Source organism: Microcaecilia unicolor, chromosome 2, assembly GCF_901765095.1.
Source record: "Microcaecilia unicolor chromosome 2, aMicUni1.1, whole genome shotgun sequence".
Lineage (NCBI taxonomy): Eukaryota > Metazoa > Chordata > Amphibia > Gymnophiona > Siphonopidae > Microcaecilia > Microcaecilia unicolor.
The window spans coordinates 318033866-318054515 of record NC_044032.1 but is presented as its reverse complement, the minus strand read 5'-3'; the positions used below and the strand labels follow the sequence as shown (position 1 = coordinate 318054515).

At 44.9% G+C, this 20650-nt stretch overlaps 1 protein-coding gene across 1 annotated transcript in view; it reads left to right on the top strand.

The window, feature by feature from the left end:
• Positions 1 to 20650, top strand: part of ABCA1 (ATP binding cassette subfamily A member 1) — a 706841-nt gene that overhangs the window by 350673 nt on the left and 335518 nt on the right. Inside the window, 3 exon segments of the mRNA XM_030194329.1 lie at positions 8887 to 9107; positions 9632 to 9704; positions 14865 to 15067. Of these exon segments, the coding sequence (XP_030050189.1) occupies positions 8887 to 9107; positions 9632 to 9704; positions 14865 to 15067 (497 nt within the window).

Here is a 20650-nt window from a genome sequence, read left to right as displayed (position 1 = left end):
ATGTCACTATCCTTTAATGAGTCATACAGTACCAGGTTTACTGGTGTTCTGGGGTCTGCACGGGACTCAGTCTCTGTGTCTGCAGAATTTTCCCTGTCCCTCAGTTAGTGGTTGAGCCTGGGGTTTCCTCATCTGTGCATGTTTGAGTGCTTAAGTCAGTGTTTTCAGTCTTAGATTTGCCCCCACGTCTCAAATCCACTACATACACTTCTGTGTGCTTTTGTGGTTCTATGAATTGAAAACCTGGCTTGTAGGATGTTTCATAGGCTGGAGGTGCTGAGGGAGAAATACTTGGGGCCTGCCAGTGCACAGAGTTAATCTTGTCCTTTGAGGCACATTTACTTTTTAAATGTTTTAATTCTGTTTTAGCCGTGTCCAATTGTTCATTTACATGTAAGAAGGAATTTGTTGCTTGCACAACTTGGGCCCTTTGCATAGAGATGCTAATTTGTGCTTCCTCGAGGTCCCTGGTTAACTGAGTGCACTGAGTGGTCAGCTCTGCATTTTCCTGTTTCAAACTCATGAGCCCCCTACACAAGCCTTGTATAAAAAGACATTTCCGTTTATTTGTTTTCTTTTTGAACTCTTGGGAATGGTATATCATTTGTTTTTGGATGTTATACCAGGAATCCTCTGGGAATTCCCATTCATATTGGCCTCCCTTTTTGTTACAGTAACTTTGTACCATTACTTTTAGTTCTTTAAGATCAAAAGCGTCCATGGTTGAGGCTGCTGAAAAATACTTTTATTGATACCGGGGCCTGGCTAGTTTTTTTAATAGATATACATATATGGAACTAGCTCTGTGTGGCTCTTGGATTTGGAAAAGCCCTCTTTATAAAGGAGAGGGACTGGAGAGACAGTGCAGAATGAATATAGGTTATAGGCAGGTGTTAAACGATTAGGTATGCCAACTGTCAGTTCCTGTCAGGCTGAGCTGACTTTCACCAAGAGACTGGCCGAATAGAGTAGTAGTTCAAAGTGACAGTAAATTAAGTGATTACCAAAGACAGATATGTAGTGTTTAAAAATGTGGGACTGTTTCACTTGGTACCCCTTCCAATAAAGTTGGAAGATCTATCAGTCTTTTCTGAGCAGCCCCAAACACAGCATTAAATTACTTCAACTTTCAACATCCCCCTTAACACGCCTAGAATTACATATGCAAACATGCAGAAAGCAAAACAATGTCTTACTTACCCAGCTGGAGATCCTCTTTTGAAACCGAGACGAGCTCCCCAAATGTCAGCAATCGTTGTCTAGGGTTGGTCCTGGGTCCAGTTCACAGAGGCAGTGGGTTCCCAAAGAATACGCAATCCACACAGGTTTGGATATATAAAGTATATTATATTTGCAGATATGTATAGGCTCACCGCACTTAGTACAGGTAAATGGTACAGGCTGTCTCTGGGTGTGTGTTTAGAGAGAGATAGAAAGGATAGGATGTTTGTTCAGAGGAAGAGAGAAGCCTTGGGGTTGTGCTGCATAGGGCCGACCTTCTGTGTTATCCTTTCAATGTCACTATCCTTTAATGAGTCATACAGTACCAGGTTTACTGGTGTTCTGGGGTCTGCACTGGACTCAGTCTCTGTGTCTGCAGAATATGTGTGCAGAGAGAAATGAAGAGAGAGAAGGGCCTACTAAAGCTAAGCCATGTGCTCTGGGAGAGAAAGCTTTGGGGAAGAAAGGGGGGCCAGAGCCAGAGCTCGGGTGGCTGGAGATGGGTAGGTGCAGGGGGAAAGACAGAGAGAGAAGTAGTGCTTGCATTGCCCTGTGTGCTCTGCTTGTAGAGAGACGGGGGGGGGGGGGGGGGGTGTCCCGGACAGAGAGCAGTGCTCTGGACAGAGAGAAGTGCCCTGAGGATGTGCTCTGCTTTTATACCTCAAGAACAGAAAGAGATCAAAACTTATCTTCCTTCCCAGCCAAATTCCAGTTTACTTTCTTTGAAGCCAGGAGAGGTGAGCAATTTCACAGGTTCTCCTGTTTGAAGTCCTTAGTGATGGAGCCTCTATGTCTGGCCTCCTTTGTTCTCAAAGAGAGCCCTGCTCTCAAATGGAACAAAAGGTATGCTGATCAAGAGTAATTAAACACAGGGCTAGCAGGCAGCTCAACACCATTTGTTCCATTTTGGCATCCTCAGTGGTTCCTGAGGGAGGGGAGAGTTCTCAGAGGTCAGCAGCTGGTTTAATATTATGTCAAGCTGGATTCATATTAATAAAAGTATGTCCAGCAATAATTTTGAGTTCCAGCAATCCTGACAAAGGGGTCTAACGCTCAAGTTTTTTTGTGGGGATGAGGGTAATGAACAATTATTTTTCAAAGAAATGTTTATCTAAAGTTTCCTCCTTAACTGTAGCTATAATCTGAATATATTAAGCATTTGCCTTTTACTTTTTCTGTGATTCTGAGCCACATGTCTGGGCACCAAAATAGCATGGCTTAGCAAAACACTTGCACTGGCTATCAACAAAAGCTGTCTTACTTGGCAGTGCCTGGTTAGGGTGGTGGACTTTGGTCCTGGGGAACTAAGGAACTGAGTTTGATTCCCGGCACAGGCAGCTCCTTGTGACTCTGGGCAAGTCACTTAACCCTCCATTGCATGCCGCATTGAGCCTGCCATGAGTGGGAAAGAGCAGGGTACAAATGTAACAAAAAAAAATAAAAAAAAACTAGGAGAGGTGGAGGGGCATAATCGAACGGGGATGACCATCTCTAAGGACGTCCCGGCGAAGGGGCAGGGAAACCCGTATTATCGAAACAAGATAATACGGTCGGGGACGCCCAGATCCCAACATTTAGGTCGACCTTAGAGATGGTCGTTCTTAGAGATGGTCGTTCCCGGTTTTCGGCGATAATGGAAACCGAGGATGCCCATTTCAGAAACGACCAAATCCAAGCCATTTGGTCATGGGAGGAGTCAGCATTCGTAGTGCACTGGTCCCCTCACATGCCGGGATGCCAACTGGGCACCCTAGGGGGCACTACAGTGGACTTCACAAATTGCTCCCAGGTGCATAGCTCCCTTACCTTGGGTGCTGGCCCCCCAACCCCCCCCCCCCCCCAAAAAAAAAAAACCACTCCCCACAACTGTACAACACTACCATAGCCCTAAGGGGTGAAGGGGGGCACCTACATGTGGGTACAGTGGGTTTTGGGTGGGTTTTGAAGGGCTCCCATTTACCACCACAAGTGTAACAGGTAGGGGGGGATGGGCCTAGGTCCGCCTGCCTGAAGTGCACTGTGCCCAATAAAACTGTTTCACGGACCTGCATACTGCTGTCAGGGAGCTGGGTATGACATTTGAGGCTGGCATAGAGGCTGGCAAAAAAAAATGTTTAAGTTTTTTTTTTTTCTTAGGATGGGAGGGGGTTAGTGACCACTGGGGGAATAAGGGGAGGTCATCCCCGATTCCCTCCGGTGGTCATCTGTTCAATTCGGGCACCTTTTTGAGGCTTGGTCATGAAAAAAAATGGACCAAGTAAAGTCGGCCAAGTGCTCGTCAGGGACGCCCTTCTTTTTTCCATTATCAGCCAAGGATGCCCATCTGTTAAGCATGCCCAAGTCCTGCCTTCACTATGCCTCCAACACGCCCCCGGGAACTTTGGTTGTCCCTGTAACGGAAAGCGGTTGAGGGCTTTCAAAATCGGCTTTTGATTATGCCAATTTGGGCGACCCTGAGAGAAGGACGCCCATCTCCCAATTTGTGTCGGAAAATGGGTGCCCTTCTCTTTTGAAAATAAGCCTGATAGTGTCTTTAGGGAGTGACTGCTGCTACATATGGAGCCAGGAGGTAAACATGGCACTTCCTGCCATCTTGGAATGCTTTCCTGTTAGGCCAGTTAGGGAAGGCATGGACACTCAATGCAGTGGTTTTGCACACAGAGTTCATCCTATTTTTAGACACTCCTGTTTTTTCTCTCTTAAACACGGTTGGTTCTGTTCTCAAAATGTTTTCCCATTGGGTTGCTCAAGGAAACTGTTGAACATAAAGGGATCATAGCAGCCCACAAAGAGGACTAGAACAATTTTTTACTTATTTTTAACTTCTTTTTATAATTAGCACTTTCGCATGAGGGACAGAAATTTTTGGTAGGGATGTGTGGTGGGGGGGGAGTGCTGTGGTATCCCAGACTATTCAGATTCTGCTTGTTAATCTCAAATTCAGTGTATGCCTAAATGTTCTGTAGCCTTCTGACATCTTTCAAATCCCTTTTCCTACTACCATAGTTGTACATTAGTCTCATAACAAAAAAGCTTTTCTGTGGTTCTTCAGTTGTAGTCCAGGAAAAGCCTATTTGAGAACAGAGGGGTTTGTTTTGAGTAACACAGATATCAATACCTCCTTTGTTAGAGGTTCTTACAACGTTTATGGAAATGTGCTAAAAAGGGAATCTTCTAATAAATGGGGCTGCTTACCAGAAGGAATAGAAAGGGAAACATTCAGGAGAAGAGTCCATAGATGAAGTCACTGTGAATGTCAAGACATAGCATTTTAGAATCGAAAATGAAGGAACAGGATGGGAGGAAGGAACCAGTTGATTCCAAGTAGGCACCTACTTAAGAGCATTTTATAAAAACACAGAGGGGCATTTTAGAAAGGACATCCAACTCAGAATGTGAATGTCCCAGTCAGTACATCACACATGGATGTCCATCTCATGTGTATTTCAAAGCAGGATACAGCCTGTTCTAAAATACATGTGAGATGGATGTCCATATGCTAGATGCTGGAAACATCCAACATGAACATTAGTTTTAGAAACTGAAACACCCAGATTATGAATGGGGCAAAATGAGGCACATGGATGTCTGTGTGGCAGCAGAGGAACGTCCATATTATAAAATGGCCACAGAGACATCCACGTGCAGGAATAACCCAATGTTAACCATTTGCTAAGAGCCAAAGCAGAGATCCAGAGGGTTTTTGTAAAAGGACCCTTTAGTAACCTATGGAAATTTGTAAGTGTAAGTGCTTTGAAACTGATCCCTATAGGCACTTACATGTCGTTATAAAATAGCCCCAAAATAGGCATCTACTTGCATTTCTTACCTACATAATCCATTTTAAAACTATCCTCTGTATACATTTAATTCACTTATGAAATGTATAATAGGGGTTCTTAACCAGTGGTGCTCAAATCTTCAAGGGGTGCGGGAAGAAGTCAAACAGGGTACAGAGAAGAGTCATAAAATCTGAGGCCATTTATTGAACTACTACTACTATTTAGCATTTCTATAGTGCCACAAGGCGTACGCAGCGCTGCACAAACATAGAAGAAAGACAGTCCCTGCTCAAAGAGCTTACAATCTAATAGACAAAAAATAAAGTAATCAAATCAATTAATATGTACAGGAAGGAGGAGAGGAGGGTAGGTGGAGGCGAGTGGTTACAAGTGATTACGAGTCAAAAGCAATGTTAAAGAGGTGGGCTTTCAGTCTAGATTTAAAGGTGGCCAAGGATGGGGCAAGATGTAGGGGCTCAGGAAGTTTATTCCAGGCGTAAGGTGCAGCGAGACAGAAGGCGCAAAGTCTGGAGTTGGCAGTAGTGGAGAAGGGAACAGATAAGAAGGATTTATCCATGGAGCGGAGTGCATGAAGGCAGTTATTAATAGTATATCTGTGTATTACTGTAATTTTAACTACATGTTACCAGTTAGCACTGTAACTGTCAGTAGTCACTAGTGGACACGTGATTTAGGAAGAGGGTGCGTGGTTTTCACTGATTATTTAAAGGAGTATGGGAACCATAAAAGATTTAAAACCCCTGATATATAACATACAATGTAGCATACAGCCTCCATGCTTAGTTTACATATTAGATCAAAAGGGGCACTCAGGGAGTACAAGGCCATAGCAGAGAGATTGAATGAATTATTTGCTTCGGTCTTTATGGAAGAAGATGTAAGAGATCTACCTGTACCGGAAATGGTTTTCAAGGGTGACGATGCGTAGGAACTGAAATAACTCAAACATAAAATTGCTGATCTGTTGTTAGTGATCTGTAACCGGTCGTTAAAATCATCCGTAGTACCTGAAGATTGGAGGATGGCCAGTGTAATGCTGATTTTTAAAAAGGGTTCAGGGTGATTTGGGAAATTACAGACCGCTAATCCCGACTTCTGTTCCGGGGAAAATAATGGAAACTATTATAAAGAATAAAATTATGGAACACGTGGAGGGGCATAATCGAAAGGGGCGCCCAAGTTTTCCTGAGGACATCCTCGCAGGACATCCAAGCGAAGAGGCGGGGAAACCCGTATTATCGAAACAAGATGGGCGTCCATCTTTTGTTTCGATAATACGGTTGGAGACGCCCAAATCTTGACATTTAGGTCGTCCCTAGAGATGGTCTTCGTTAGACTTGGTTGTTTCTGATTTTCGACGATAATGGAAACTAAAGACACCCATCTCAGAAACAACCAAATGCAAGCCCTTTGGTCATGGAAGGAGCCAGCATTCATAGTGCACTGGTCCCCCTGACACGCCAGGACACCAACCAGGCACTCTAGGGGGCACTGCAGTGGACTACAGAAAAAGCTCCCAGGTACATACTGTAGCTCCCTTACCTTGTGTGCTGAGCCCCCCAAAACCCACTACCCACAACTGTACACCACTACCATAGCCCTTACGGGTGAAGGGGGGCACCTAGATGTTGGTACAGTGGGTTTCTGGTGGGTTTTGGAGGGCTCACATTTACCATCACAAGTGTAACAGGTGGGGGATGGGCCTGGGTCCGCCTGCCTGAAGTGCACTGCACCCGCTAAAACTGCTCCAGGAACCTGCATACTGCTGTAATGTACCTGAGTATGACATTTGAGGCTGGCATAGAGGCTGGCACAAAATATTTTTAAAGTTCTTTTTTGAGGGTGGGAGGGGTTAGTGACCACTGAGGGAGTAGGGGGAGGTCATCCCAGATTCCCTCCGGTGGTCATCTGGTCAGTTCGAGCACCTTTTTGTGGCTTGGTCGTAAGAAAAACTGGACGTCCAAATGCTTGTCAGGGACGCCCCTTTTTTTCCATTATGTGTCGAGGATGCCCATGTGTTAGGCATGCCCAAGTCCCGCCTTTGCTACGCCTCCGACACGGCCCCGGGAAGTTTGATCATCCCTGCGACAGAAAGCAGTTGGGGAAGCCCAAACTCAGCTTTCGATTATGCCGATTTGGGCGACCCTGTGAGAAGGACGCCCATCTTCCGATTTGTGTCGAAAGATGGGCGTCCTTCTCTTTCGAAAATAAGCCTGATAGTCAAACATGGTTTAATGGTACAGAGTCAGCATGGGTTCAGCCAAGGGAAATCTTGCATCACCAATTTGTTTCATTTCTTTGAAGGCTTAAATAAACATGTGGATAAAGGTGAGCTGGTTGATGTAGTATATCTGGATTTTCAGAAAGCTTTTGACAAAGTTTCTCATGAGAGACTCCTGAGAATTAAAAAGTCATGGGATAGGAAGCAATGTCCTGTGAATTAGGAATTGGTTATTGAACAGAAAACAGTGGGTAGGGTTAAATGGCCAGTTTTCTCAGTGGAGGAGGGTGAATAGTGGAGAACCACTATATAACATATTTATAAATGATCTGGAAAATGGAACGACAAGTGAGGTGATTACATTTGCAGATGACACAAAACTACTCAAAGTTGTCAAAACATGAGTATTGTGAAAAATTTCAGGAAGACCTTAGGAAACTGGAAGACTGAACATCCAAATGGCAGAATAAATTTAATGTATTCAAACGCAAAGTGATGCACATTGGAAAGAATAATCCAAACATTGTTACCACCTCAGGAGTCTGCACTCAAGAAAAAGATCTAGGTGTCATTGTAGACAATTTGCTGAAATCTTTTGCCTAGTATGTGGTGGCAGCCAAAAAATTAAACAGGATGCTAGGAATTATTAGGAAAGGGATGCAAAATAAGACCAAGAATATTATAAAGCTTCTGTATCGCTCCATGGTGAGACTTCACCTTGAGCACTGCATTCAGTTCTGGTTTCTGTATCTCAAAAAAGATATAGCGGAATTAGAAAAAGTTCAAAGAATAGCGACCAAAATTATAAAGGGAAATGGAAATGGGACTTGATAAACTGCCTTTCTGTGGTTTTTTGCAACTACATTCAAAGCAGTTTACATAGTATATTCAGGGGCAATGGGGGGTTAAGTGACTTGCCCAGAGTCACAAGGAGCTGCAGTGGAAATTGAACTCAGTTCCCCAGGATCAAAGTCCACTGCACTAACCATTAGGCTACTCCTCTCATATGAGGAAAAGTCTAAAGAGGTTAGGGCTCTTCAGCTTGGAAACGAAACTGATGAGGAGGGATATCATTGAAGTCTCCAGGGGACACTTAATGAAATTACGTGGAAATATTTTTAAAACAAATAGGAGGAAATATTTTTTCACTCAAAGAATAATTATGCTCTAGAACTCACTGCCAGAGGATGTGGTAACAGTGGTTACCATTTCAGGGTTTAAAAAATATTTGAACAAGTTCCTGGAGGAAAGGTCCATAGTCTGTTATTGAAGTGGACATGGGGGAAGTCACTGCTTGCCCCGGGATTGGTAGCATGGAATTTCTGCCAAGTATTTGTGATCTGTATTGGCCATGGTTGGAAGCAGGATACTGGGCTAGATGGACAATTACTCAGACCCAGTATGGCTATTCTTGCATCTTACATTATATTCAAATACAGTATTAGGGATAAAATATTTGCTTAGTTTAGGTAGTATAAGTATAAATCATTTCTACAATCTGTATAAGCATGCTTGCCTAAAAACCTGTGCCTACTGAATACTTCCATCTCTCTGCTAGTGGCAACCTCTCTCTCCAATGCTGAGGGACCCCTGGAAAGCACACTTCTAACCTTTTTTTCTGTCATACTATCTTCCTGGCAGGCCGCACAATCATTCTCTCAACCCATCACATGGATGAGGCCGACATCCTGGGGGACCGGATTGCTATCATATCCCACGGCAAGCTCTGCTGCATTGGCTCTTCTCTTTTCCTGAAGAACCAGCTGGGAACAGGTTATTACTTGACCCTGGTCAAGAAGGATGTGGACCCATCTCTGAATTCCTGTAGAAACAGCAGCAGTACCATGTCTTATCTGAAAAAGGTATGGTTTACTGTTACCCACTGACTCTTTATGAACCTCTCTTACTAAACCGGCTTCCTGACCACCGCAGTCCCACCATCCTTCATGCGTTACCTGTAACAGCCACTGGAAGGGGCAGGAGTAAAGCCTTCAGTTAGTCTCACTTGCTTGGCACTTTGCTGATTATGGCTGGTTTGACGTTTTTGCCTGTCTAAAGCATTTGTTCCAGATTTTTTAAGGAAAAACAGGACTACTGGCAGTGAGTTAGTTTTGGACTGGCTCAGCACATGTGCAGGTGACATTGAGTTGATTGGCAGCTCCACCTCTGTCATACTGCTGCTTCCTGTTGTCTGTAACCGCACTGAAGTTCCTTTATTATGACACTTTCCTTACCGCCGGCATGTTGGTCCTTTTGCATGTGTGAAGAGTGACACAACCTGTATGTAGGGCAACCAGAGTTTTCCTCAGGTGTGGGATATGTTGTGTGCATGGCTGACAGATGCACATACAAGACTGAGCCACTTATGTTTCCCGTTTGCCTTCAGGAGGACAGCGTTTCCCAGAGTAGTTCGGATGCTGGACTGGGTAGTGACCATGAGAGCGATACTCTGACAATAGGTAAGTCTGATACAATGACAGTCTCCTGCTTTTCTGAGACCTCTTGTCAGCAATAACCAGGTCTGTTCCTTCTACTTGCCCTACCATTATTTTCATATATATCCTTAATATCATCAATTACATGCTGAAGGAAGCATTCCCTGTAAATCACCCGTCACATTATAGAAACAATACAGCAATGAATCAGTTGTAAAATTCTGTATATAATATCCATTACGAGCCAAAACAAAATGTAACTGTATGCATGTTTAAAAAAATATTTGATGTGTATGTACTTGTGTATAAATAAATAGATAGATAGACGTAGCGGAGAGACTGAATGAATTCTTTGCTTCGGTCTTCACCGAGGAAGATTTGGGTGGGATACCGGTGTCGGAAATGGTATTTCAAGCGGACGAGTCGGAGAAACTTACTGACTTCATGGTAACCCTGGAGGACGTAATGGGGCAGTTCGGCAAACTGAAGAGTAGCAAATCTGGACCGGATGGTATTCATCCTAGAGTACTGATAGAACTGAAAAACGAGCTTGCGGAGCTACTGCTAGTGATATGCAACTTATCCTTAAAATCGAGCGTGGTACCGGAAGATTGGAGGGTGGCCAATGTAACGCCCATTTTTTAAAAAGGCTCCAGGGGAGATCCGGGAAATTATAGATCGGTGAGTCTGACGTCGGTGCCTGGGAAAATGGTAGAGGCTATTATTAAAAACAAAATTACAGAGCACATCCGAGGACATGGATTACTGAGACCAAGTCAGCATGGCTTTTGTGTGGGGAAATCTTGCCTGACCAATTTACTTCAATTCTTTGAAGGAGTGAACAAACATGTGGACAAAGGGGAGTCGGTTGATATTGTGTGTCTGGATTTTCAAAAGGCGTTTGACAAGGTACCTCATGAAAGGCTACAGAGGAAATTGGAGGGTCATGGGATAGGAGGAAATGTCCTATTGTGGATTAAAAACTGGTTGAAGGATAGGAAACAGAGAGTGGGGTTAAATGGGCAGTATTCACAATGGAGAAGGGTAGTTAGTGGGGTTCCTCAGGGGTCTGTGCTAGGACCGCTGCTTTTTAATATATTTATAAATGATTTAGAGATGGGAGTAACTAGCGAGGTAATTAAATTTGCTGATGACACAAAGTTATTCAAAGTCGTTAAATCGCGACAGGATTGTGAAAAATTACAAGAGGACCTTACGATACTGGGAGACTGGGCGGCTAAATGGCAGATGATGTTTAATGTGAGCAAGTGCAAGGTGATGCATGTGGGGAAAAAAGAACCCGAATTATAGCTACGTCATGCAAGGTTCCACATTAGGAGTTACGGACCAAGAAAGGGATCTGGGTGTCGTCGTCGATAACACACTGAAACCTTCTGCTCAGTGTGCTGCTGCGGCTAAGAAAGCAAATAGAATGTTGGGTATTATTAGGAAAGGTATGGAAAACAGGTGTGAGGATGTTATAATGCCGTTGTATCGCTCCATGGTGCGACCGCACCTTGAGTATTGTGTTCAATTCTGGTCGCCGCATCTCAAGAAAGATATAGTAGAATTGGAAAAGGTGCAGCGAAGGGCGACTAAAATGATAGCGGGGATGGGACGACTTCCCTATGAAGAAAGACTAAGGAGGCTAGGGCTATACAGCTTGGAGAAGAGACGGCTGAGGGGAGACATGATAGAGGTATATAAAATAATGAGTGGAGTGGAACAGGTGGATGTGAAGCGTCTGTTCACGCTTTCCAAAAATACTAGGACTAGGGGGCATGCGATGAAACTACAGTGTAGTAAATTTAAAACAAATCGGAGAAAATTTTTCTTCACCCAACGTGTAATTAAACTCTGGAATTCGTTGCCGGAGAAAGTGGTGAAGGCGGTTAGCTTAGCAGAGTTTAAAAAGGGGTTGGACGGTTTCCTAAAGGACAAGTCCATAAACCGCTACTAAACGGACTTGGAAAAATCCAAAATTCCAGGAATAACATGTATAGAATGTTTGTACGTTTGGGAAGCTTGCCAGGTGCCCTTGGCCTAGATTGGCCGCTGTCGTGGACAGGATGCTGGGCTCGATGGACCCTTGGTCTTTTCCCAGTATGGCATTACTTATGTACTTATGTAGATAGATACTGACTAGGTCAAGCACATCCATAAGCATAGAAATATTTAGCTGGATTATGAAAGGTTGTTCTATTCTGACAAAGAAAAGTACATAAGCATTACCATGCTGGGACAGACCAAGGGTCCATCGAGCCCAGCACCCTGTCACAGACAGCAGCCAAAAGAACAAGCAATTTGTCCCGCCCATCCTAGAAATACTGTATTCCCTCGTCCATTCAATAACATTCTATGGCTTTTTTCTCCATGAAGCCGTCCAACCCTTTTTTGAAGTCCACTAAGTTAACCACCTTTTCCGGCAGCGAATTCCAGAGTTTAACTACGCGTTGAGTAAAGAAAACTTTGCTCTGATTCGTTTTAAATTTACCACACTGCAGCATGCCCCCTTGTCCTAGTATTTTTGGAAAGTGTAAACAGACGCTCCACGTCGAACCGTTCCATTCCACTCATTATCTTATAGACCTCTATCATATCTCCCCTCAGCCGCCTTTTCTCCAAGATGAAGAGCCCCAGCCTCTTCAGCCTATCCTAATAGGGAAGCCGTCCCATCCCCTGTATCATCTTTGTCGCCCTTCTCTGCACCTTTTCCAATTCCACTATGTCTTTTTAGAGGTGCGGCGACCAGAATTGAACACAATACTCGAGGTGCGGTCGCACCATGGAGCGATACAATGGCAGAATAATATCCTTATTTTTGTTTTCAATCCCTTTCCTAATGATATCCAACATTCTATTTGCTTTCCTAGCCGCAGCAGCACATTGAGCAGAAGTTTTCAAGTTATCATCAACGCTGAACCTTTCATGACGTAGTTATAGTTTGGGTTCCTGTTTCCCACATGCATCAATTTGCACTTGTTCACATTAAACGTCATCTGCCATTTAGACGCCCAGTCTCGTAAGGTCCTCTTGTAGTTTTTCACAATCTTCCCGCGATTTGACTACTTTGAATAACTTTGTGTCATCGGCAAATTTGATTACCTCACTAGTTACCCCCTTCTCTAGGTCATTTATGAATATGTTAAAAAGCAGAGGTCCCAGCACTGATCCCTGAGGGACCCCGCTAACTACCCTTCTCCATTGTGAATATTGACCTTTTAGTCCTACTCTCTGTTTCCTATCTTTCAACCAGTTTTTAATCCACAGTAAGACACTACCTCCGATCCCATGTCCCTGTAATTTCCTCTGTAGTCTTTCATGAGGGACCTTATCAAACGCCTTCTGAAAATCTAGATACACAATATCAACCGGCTCACCTTTGTCCACATGTTTGTTTACCCCTTCAAAGAAATGCAGCAGAAGGTTGAGGCAAGACTTCCCTTCACTAAATCCATGTTGACTTTGTCCCATTAGTCCATGCTTTTGAACGTGCTCTGTAATTTTGTTCGTGATTATAGTCTCTACCATTTTGCCCGGCACCGACATCAGACTCACCGGTCTATAATTTCCCGGGTCTCCTCTGGAACCTTTTTTAAATATCGGCGTTACATTGGCCACTCTCCAATCTTCCTTTACCACGCTCTATTTTAAGGATGAATTACAAATCAATAACAGTAGCTCCGTCAGCTCATTTTTTAGTTCTATCAGTACCCTAGGGTGAATACCATCCGGTCCAGGAGATTTGCTACTCTTCAGTTTGCAGAACTGCTCCATTACCTCTTCTAGATTTATAGATATCTTGACTTTTCAGAAATGACTTTTGTGAGCAGATTCCTTCATCTTACCCTGTGTACTGCTAAGAAGAAGGGAATTGGGCCTCTGCCATGGTTGATTTTAGGATTTTTCTCGAAAATTATTCTCAGATTTCTGCAGTATGCCCCAGATTTTATATATGGTTCTTTGAGTTGGTTCGCACATTTGGACGCATAGTCAAGCTGCACGTGCAACTTAATTGAATAAGCCAATCAGCACTGATAATTGGAAACTAACAAGCAGTCATCGGCACTAATTGGCAATAATTGGAATTTATGCGTTCATCTTTTTAGGTGTATTCTATAAAGAGATGCACATAAATTCTAGAACATAGATCTGAAAAGAGTTGGTGGTCACGGAAGAAAAATGGGCGGGCCAAGGGCATTCCTAAAAATTATGCGCACTGTTACAGAATTTGGGGGATCCGCACATAAGTTAGGCATGAGCATTTACACCAGGTTGTTGTTGGTGTAAATGGTCACACCTAACAGGAAGATGCAGATCCAGTGCTAAGTGTAATTCTGTAAAAGGCTTAACGCCTGTGTTTTTCTGCACTGATTTTTCAGTGCCATTTATAGAACTTTGTCCTATATGGGGCTGATTTTATGAGAGGATACCTATGTAAAAAATCCAAAAAGCATATTTAATAAAGGAACAATAGCACTTTATTAGTTTAGATTTAGCTCACACCTTTTTAGTAGTAGCTCAAGGTGAATATGTCCTTGTTCCCAAAGAGCTAACTATCTAAGCTTGAACCTGAGATAGTGGAGGATTAAGTGACTTGCCAAAGATTATAAGAAGCAGCAATGGGATTTGAACCTGGATTTGCTGGTTGCTAGCTTACTGCTCTACCCTCTGTGCTACTCCTCCACTCAGTAATATCCTCTTTAGCATTTAAATGCTCTTTCACAAATTTATACCTGTTCTGAAGAATTTGTGTTGTTTTCACAATGATTGTATATTGCTACTCCACCCCCTGCTCTGCTCAAATTATGCCTCTGGGAATGCCTGTGGGCAGCTCATTTAAACATGTGCATGCTCTTGTTGAGATACATACATCTATGCACATGTACCCCCTGCAGTTTTGTAAGGGCCACCTTCTGCCTGTAAAACTTGATTCACATGTGGGAACTATTTATAAAATTACCCTCTAGAAGATCAGCTCATAAGGGTTGAGGAGCCGCAGAAACATAACAATGTATAAAAATCCCAAATCTCAAGTGCAATACCTCCCCCCCCCCCCCCCCCCCCCCCCCCCCCTCAAAAAAAAATGTTCCTTTGCAGATTTGGTCCCTGGCACTAGGTAGTTTCCAGAGATTTGTACATCTCAACTGGATTACACTGTTTTGCTATTTTTCATTCTTCTAGATGTTTCTGCTGTTTCTAACCTCATTAACAAGCATGTTTCGGAAGCCCGATTGGTGGAGGACATTGGGCACGAACTGACATATGTGTTGCCCTATGAAGCTGCTAAGGAGGGAGCTTTTGTTGAACTCTTCCATGAGATTGATGATCGACTGTCTGACCTTGGTATTTCCAGCTATGGGATCTCAGACACCACGCTGGAAGAGGTGTGTGAGCACTCAGTCACTTCAAGTGACACATGTAGAGTGTAAAATGACATTACACCATTTTAAATAGAGCCTTGAGGTCTTGAGTCAGTAGAGTTCGATATGAGCATTCCCTGGCAGAACAGTGGCTAAATATACTCAAGGGAGACACAAAGAACTAACCAAATGGAAATTTTTCTCATAAAGAGGAGAAAAAAACACTGCAATATCATACTTGTAAAAATAGTAATACTTGAAACGTATTTTAGAAAGGATGTGGAGAGGAGAATTAAAAAATCAGGATGTAGAAAATTCCCACAGTATTTTACAAAGGCTCTGCCATATGCAGTAACCACTACAGCAAATATACTGAAATGATGAAGCAGTGACTTTACAAAGTTGCACGTGGAGAAATAAATATGCAACACGTATCCACATGTTTGTGGAAACAGCTTTGTAAAATTGCTGTTCCCCAACAGCATCTATTCCTCTCATGCCCCAATGCCCCTCAGCAATAGCAGAAACCTGTACCCCCTGATGGTTGGTTCCTCCTAGTCATGATTGTCTTACCCCTCCCCAGGTGTGTGCGGACATCAACACCCCCACTTTAGGGGCCCCTCCAGCAGACCCTCCCCCCTCTGATCCGAGGGTCCCTGGTGGTTTAGAGGGAGCAAGAGCTATCCTCAGTCACTCCCACTTCTTCATTTCTGGGTTCAAAATTTCACCCATGACCTCTTGTGATAGTTTCATGGCACTACCGTGAGGGGTCAGGCAGCCATATAAGAAATGTTTAGGGGGCCACTACTACTACTACTACTACTATTTAGCATTTCTATAGCGCTGCAAGGTATACGCAGCACTGCACAAACATAGAAGAAAGACAGTCCCTGCTCAAAGAGCTTACAATCTAATAGATAAAAAATAAAGTAAGCAAATCAAATCAATTAATGTGTACAGGAAGGAGGAGAGGAGGGTAGGTGGAGGCGAGTGGTTACAAGTGGTTACGAGTAAAAAGCAATGGGAGGAGCAGGGTGGATTTCCAGGGTAGTATTAAGGGGGTGGGGGGGTTGCTGCTGTTGTGGGGGGGGGGGGGAATTTGATCCTTTTCACCTGTCCCTTCAGGCAGACAGTTATGCATGCCTCATGGCAGATGTAAATGCCAGTGTCCCAGATTTCTCTTCCTAGTGATCCGTATTCCTCTTGTAAGGTGGGAAATATATTGCTATATAGCAGTGGCGTAGCCAGACCTGAGATTTTGGGTGGGCCCAGAGCTAATATGGGTGGGCACGCACTGTCTAAATAAGTTTGAGTAGCGTCTCTTGGGATCCTACAAAATAATGCCTTAGAATTCACTTGATGCCCAACAGCTGCCCTGCATCAGTATAACCACATACATACTTAATGGAAAAATTGATATTTTTAAATATAATTACATTATCCCACAATCTCTCCACTGCAAAATGCTATACACAAACTTGTGCAAAAACACACTCATATCCTTACTAAACCATAACAGCACTAATTCCAAGGACAGGACGAGCTACAACCTTATGCTTGAAAAGGCAGAACTGTAATTACACTAGGCTCTAAAACACCAATACACTACCTCGTGAAAAAAAAAAAAGCAAAACAAAAAGGGCTGCAAATACTACACGCTAGCAGAATACTGCACCTTGATCACACATGAAAAACACATGACACAAAAGACATGACACAAGGAACTAGAAATCAAAAAATATGAAGGCAAAATACTGAACTGGAAAGTTAACTCAAGAAGTCAGACTCAGCATGCAGCAATACCAGAAAAATTGGAACTTACATGCAAAATATCACAGATGTACATTTCCAAAAGCTGACATATTCCAATTAATAAATTCTGAATAAAATACTTTTTTCTACCTTTGTTGTCTGATCTATTTGCTTTGGTCCCAGTGTCTTCTGTTTCATGCAGTGTCTTCTTTCCATCTGATATTTTTTCTCTCACCATGTCCACCATCCTCCTGTGTCCTATGTGTCCTGTCTACCATCTGTAGCCCTGTCCCTAACCTTAATCGAGTTTCAGTATCTGCCCTCAACGTGTTCCAAACCAGCCCTTAAACTCAGCAGTTTCCCCTTGATCCATATCCAGCATTTCTCCTTACTCCCCTCCATCCATGTGCTTCTACTTCCTCTGTCTTTCCTCCCCTCCATCCTTGTCCAACATTTTTCCTTCTCTTCCCTGCCCTCCACTCCATCCATGTCCAGCATTTCTCCTCTCTTCCCTCCCCTCCATCCATGTGCATCTCCTCCCTGACTTCTCTCCATCCATCCAGCAACTCTCCATTCTCCCCTGCTCTCTCCTCCATCCACCCATATCCAGCAAATGTCCTCTGTCCCCTGCATTCATCCATCCATGTTCAACAATTCTCCTCTCTCCTCTGCCCTCCCCTCCCCTCCCCTCCATCCATACCCAGCAAATTTCCTCTCTCCCCTTTCCCCTCCATCCATCCATGTCCAGCAATTCTCCTCCTTCCCCTGCCCTCTGCTCCGTCCAGCAATTCTCCTCTCTCCTCTGCCCTCCCCTCCATCCATCCATCTCCAGCCAATTTCCTCTCTCCCCTTTTCCCTCCATCTAGCCATGTCCAGCAATTCTCCTCCTTCCCCTGCCCTCCGTTCCGTCCAGCAACTCTCCATTCTCCCCTGCCCTCTCCTCCATCCAACCATACCCAGCAAATTTCCTCTCTCCCCTTTTCCCTCCATCCATCCATGTCCAGGAATTCTCCTCCTTCCCCTGCCCTCTGCTCCATCCAGCAACTCTCCATTCTCCCAAGCCCTCTCCTCCATCCATCCATCTCCAGCCAATTTCCTCTCTCCCCTTTTCCCTCCATCTAGCCATGTGCAGCAATTCTCCTCCTTCCCCTTCCCTCTGCTCCGTCCAGAAACTCTCCATTCTCCCCTGCCCTCTCCTCCATCCATCCATCTCCAGCCAATTTCCTCTCTCCCCTTTTCCCTCCATCTAGCCATGTCCAGCAATTCTCCTCCTTCCCCTTCCCTCCGCTCCGTCCAGAAACTCTCCATTCTCCCCTGCCCTCTCCTCCATCCATCCATCTCCAGCCAATTTCCTCTCTCCCCTTTTCCCTCCATCTAGCCATGTCCAGCAATTCTCCTCCTTCCCCTTCCCTCCGCTCCGTCCAGAAACTCTCCATTCTCCCCTGCCCTCTCCTCCATCCATCCATCTCCAGCAAATTTCCTCTCTGCCTTGCCCCCTCCATCAATCCCTGTTGTCTGGCAATTCTCATCTCTCCCCTGCCCATCCTGTTTATTTCAATCCCCTTCCCCATTCTATCTGGCATCTCCCCTGCCCCCCCCCCCCCTCAAAAGAACGACAACGTGGATGCAGCAGCTCACAGGTTTGCTTGCCCTGTGTTTTGAGCGAACGGCGATGGCTGCGCGGAGGAGTGGAAAGCAAATCGCTTCTTTCTGGCTGGCTCACTTCCTCTCCCGAAGTTGCAGCGTAAAAGCAGCAAGCAGCGAGCCAGTCTCGACTCCGTCCTTCGCTTCCTGCCCTCTCTCTGTGCCGACCCGCCTTCCTCTGATGTCATTTCCTTTCAGGCGGGCGGGACGCTGAGAGGGCAGGAAACGAAGGACGCGGAGTCGAGACTGGCTTGCTACTTGCTGCTTTTACGTCCACTGGCCGCTGCGGGCAAAAAAACGAAGTCGTCATCGTCGTCGTGGTAGGTGAGGGTCCCAAAAGACTGGGCGGGCCCAGGCCGACATTGGGTGGGCCTGGGCCCACCCAGGCCCACCCGTAGCTACGCCCCTGCTATATAGAGGGGCATTTTCGACCGGGGATGCCCATCTCTAAGGGCGCCCATCTCCGAGGATGGTGCCATGAAGGGGCAGGGCCGACCGAATTTCGAACGAGATGGGCGTCCATCTTTCATTTCGATAATACGGTTGGGGCCGGCCAAATGTCAGAGATGGCCGGGTTTGAGATGGCCGGCCTCGGTTTTCGCCGATAATGGAAACCGAGGCCGGCCATCTCAAACCCGGCCAAATCCAAGGCATTTGGTCATGGGAGGAGCCAGCATTTGTAGTGCACTGGTCCCCCTGACATGCCAGGACAACCAACTTCTAAAAATTAAAAAAAAATAGCTCCCAGGTGCAAAGCTCCCTTACCTTAGGTGCTGAGCCTCCCCCCAAAAAAACCCCAAACCCACTCCCCACAACTATACACCACTACCATAGCCCTAAGGGGTGAAGGGGGGCACCTACATGTGGGTACAGTGGGTTTTGAAGGGCTCCCATTTTCCACCACAAGTGTAACAGGTGGGGGGGGGGGGATGGGCCTGGGTCCGCCTGCCTGAAGTCCACTGCACCCACTAAAACTGCTCCAGGGACCTGTATACTGCTGTGATGGACCTGAGTATGACGTTTGAGGCTGGCATAGAGGCTGGCAAAAAACGTTTTTAAAGTTTTTTTTTTTTTGTGGGTGGGAGGGGGTTGGTGACCACTGGGGGAGTCAGGGGAAGTGATCCCCGATTCCCTTCGATGGTCATCTGGTCAGTTCAGGCACTGTTTTGGGACTTGGACATGAAAAAAAAGGGACCAAATAAAGTGGACCAAATTCTCGCCAGGGACGCCCTTATTTTTTCCATTATCGGCCGAGGGCACCCATCTCTTAAGCACGCCCCTGTCCTGCCTTTGCTACCCTTCCAACACAGCCCCAGGAACTTTGGCCGTCCCGGCGACAGAAAGCTGTTGAAGCCGGCCAAAATCGACTTTCGATTATACCGATTTGGCCGGGTTCAGGAGATGGCCGGCCATCTCCCGATTTGTGTCGGAAGATGGCCGGCGATCTCTTTCGAAAATAAGCTGGATAGGCCCATTCAAACTCCTCCCTCTTCATGTCCTACCCATGGCCGTTCTACGCTGTCCTGCCATGGGTAGGACATGTGTGTGGAAACAGTGGCAGTGGAACACTTTTGTTGCTAGAGGGAGCAAATAAACCAATTTGTTGCCTCTCCCTAAAGCTATTTGCTGTATTGAGCAAAATATTGGAATGGGTGTCTCTAGCATTAGTGTACACTAAAAATGCTAGTGTGCCTACACTGCGGCTTCATAAACAAGGCCCTAAGACTGTTACTGCTGATACATTTATAATTTTCACCTGGTACTTTTCTCCTGTTCCATTGGGCTTCCAGCTCAGCCAGAACCAGTTCTAACAGACCATGATGCCATAATCATTAATTTCCAATTACTGGAATATTTCCTCTAAGTTCTCCTCCCCAGTCATTGCACTTTTAGTTAGGATTCCTTCTGGGTCCCTGCACATTGCATCCCAGTTCTGGCTAGCATGTCTAGCCATTGAGTGACGGCTGGGTCTCTTCTCTTTTACCTTCCTTTGAGGAATTGTGAGCTCTGCCGCGTGCCAAGACATGCCAAGTAATTTTGACTAAGAAAAGGTACTTTGCATATATGAGTTGTATTCTGGTTTAGAGCTGGGGTGCATGTAAAATTACACAACTAAGAAAATAGTAGTAAAGAAAAATAAAGCTGGCAGAATTGAGTAAAGACCATACACATTCATTTGCAAGCATTTGGGATCCTTTACAGAGCAAGTGA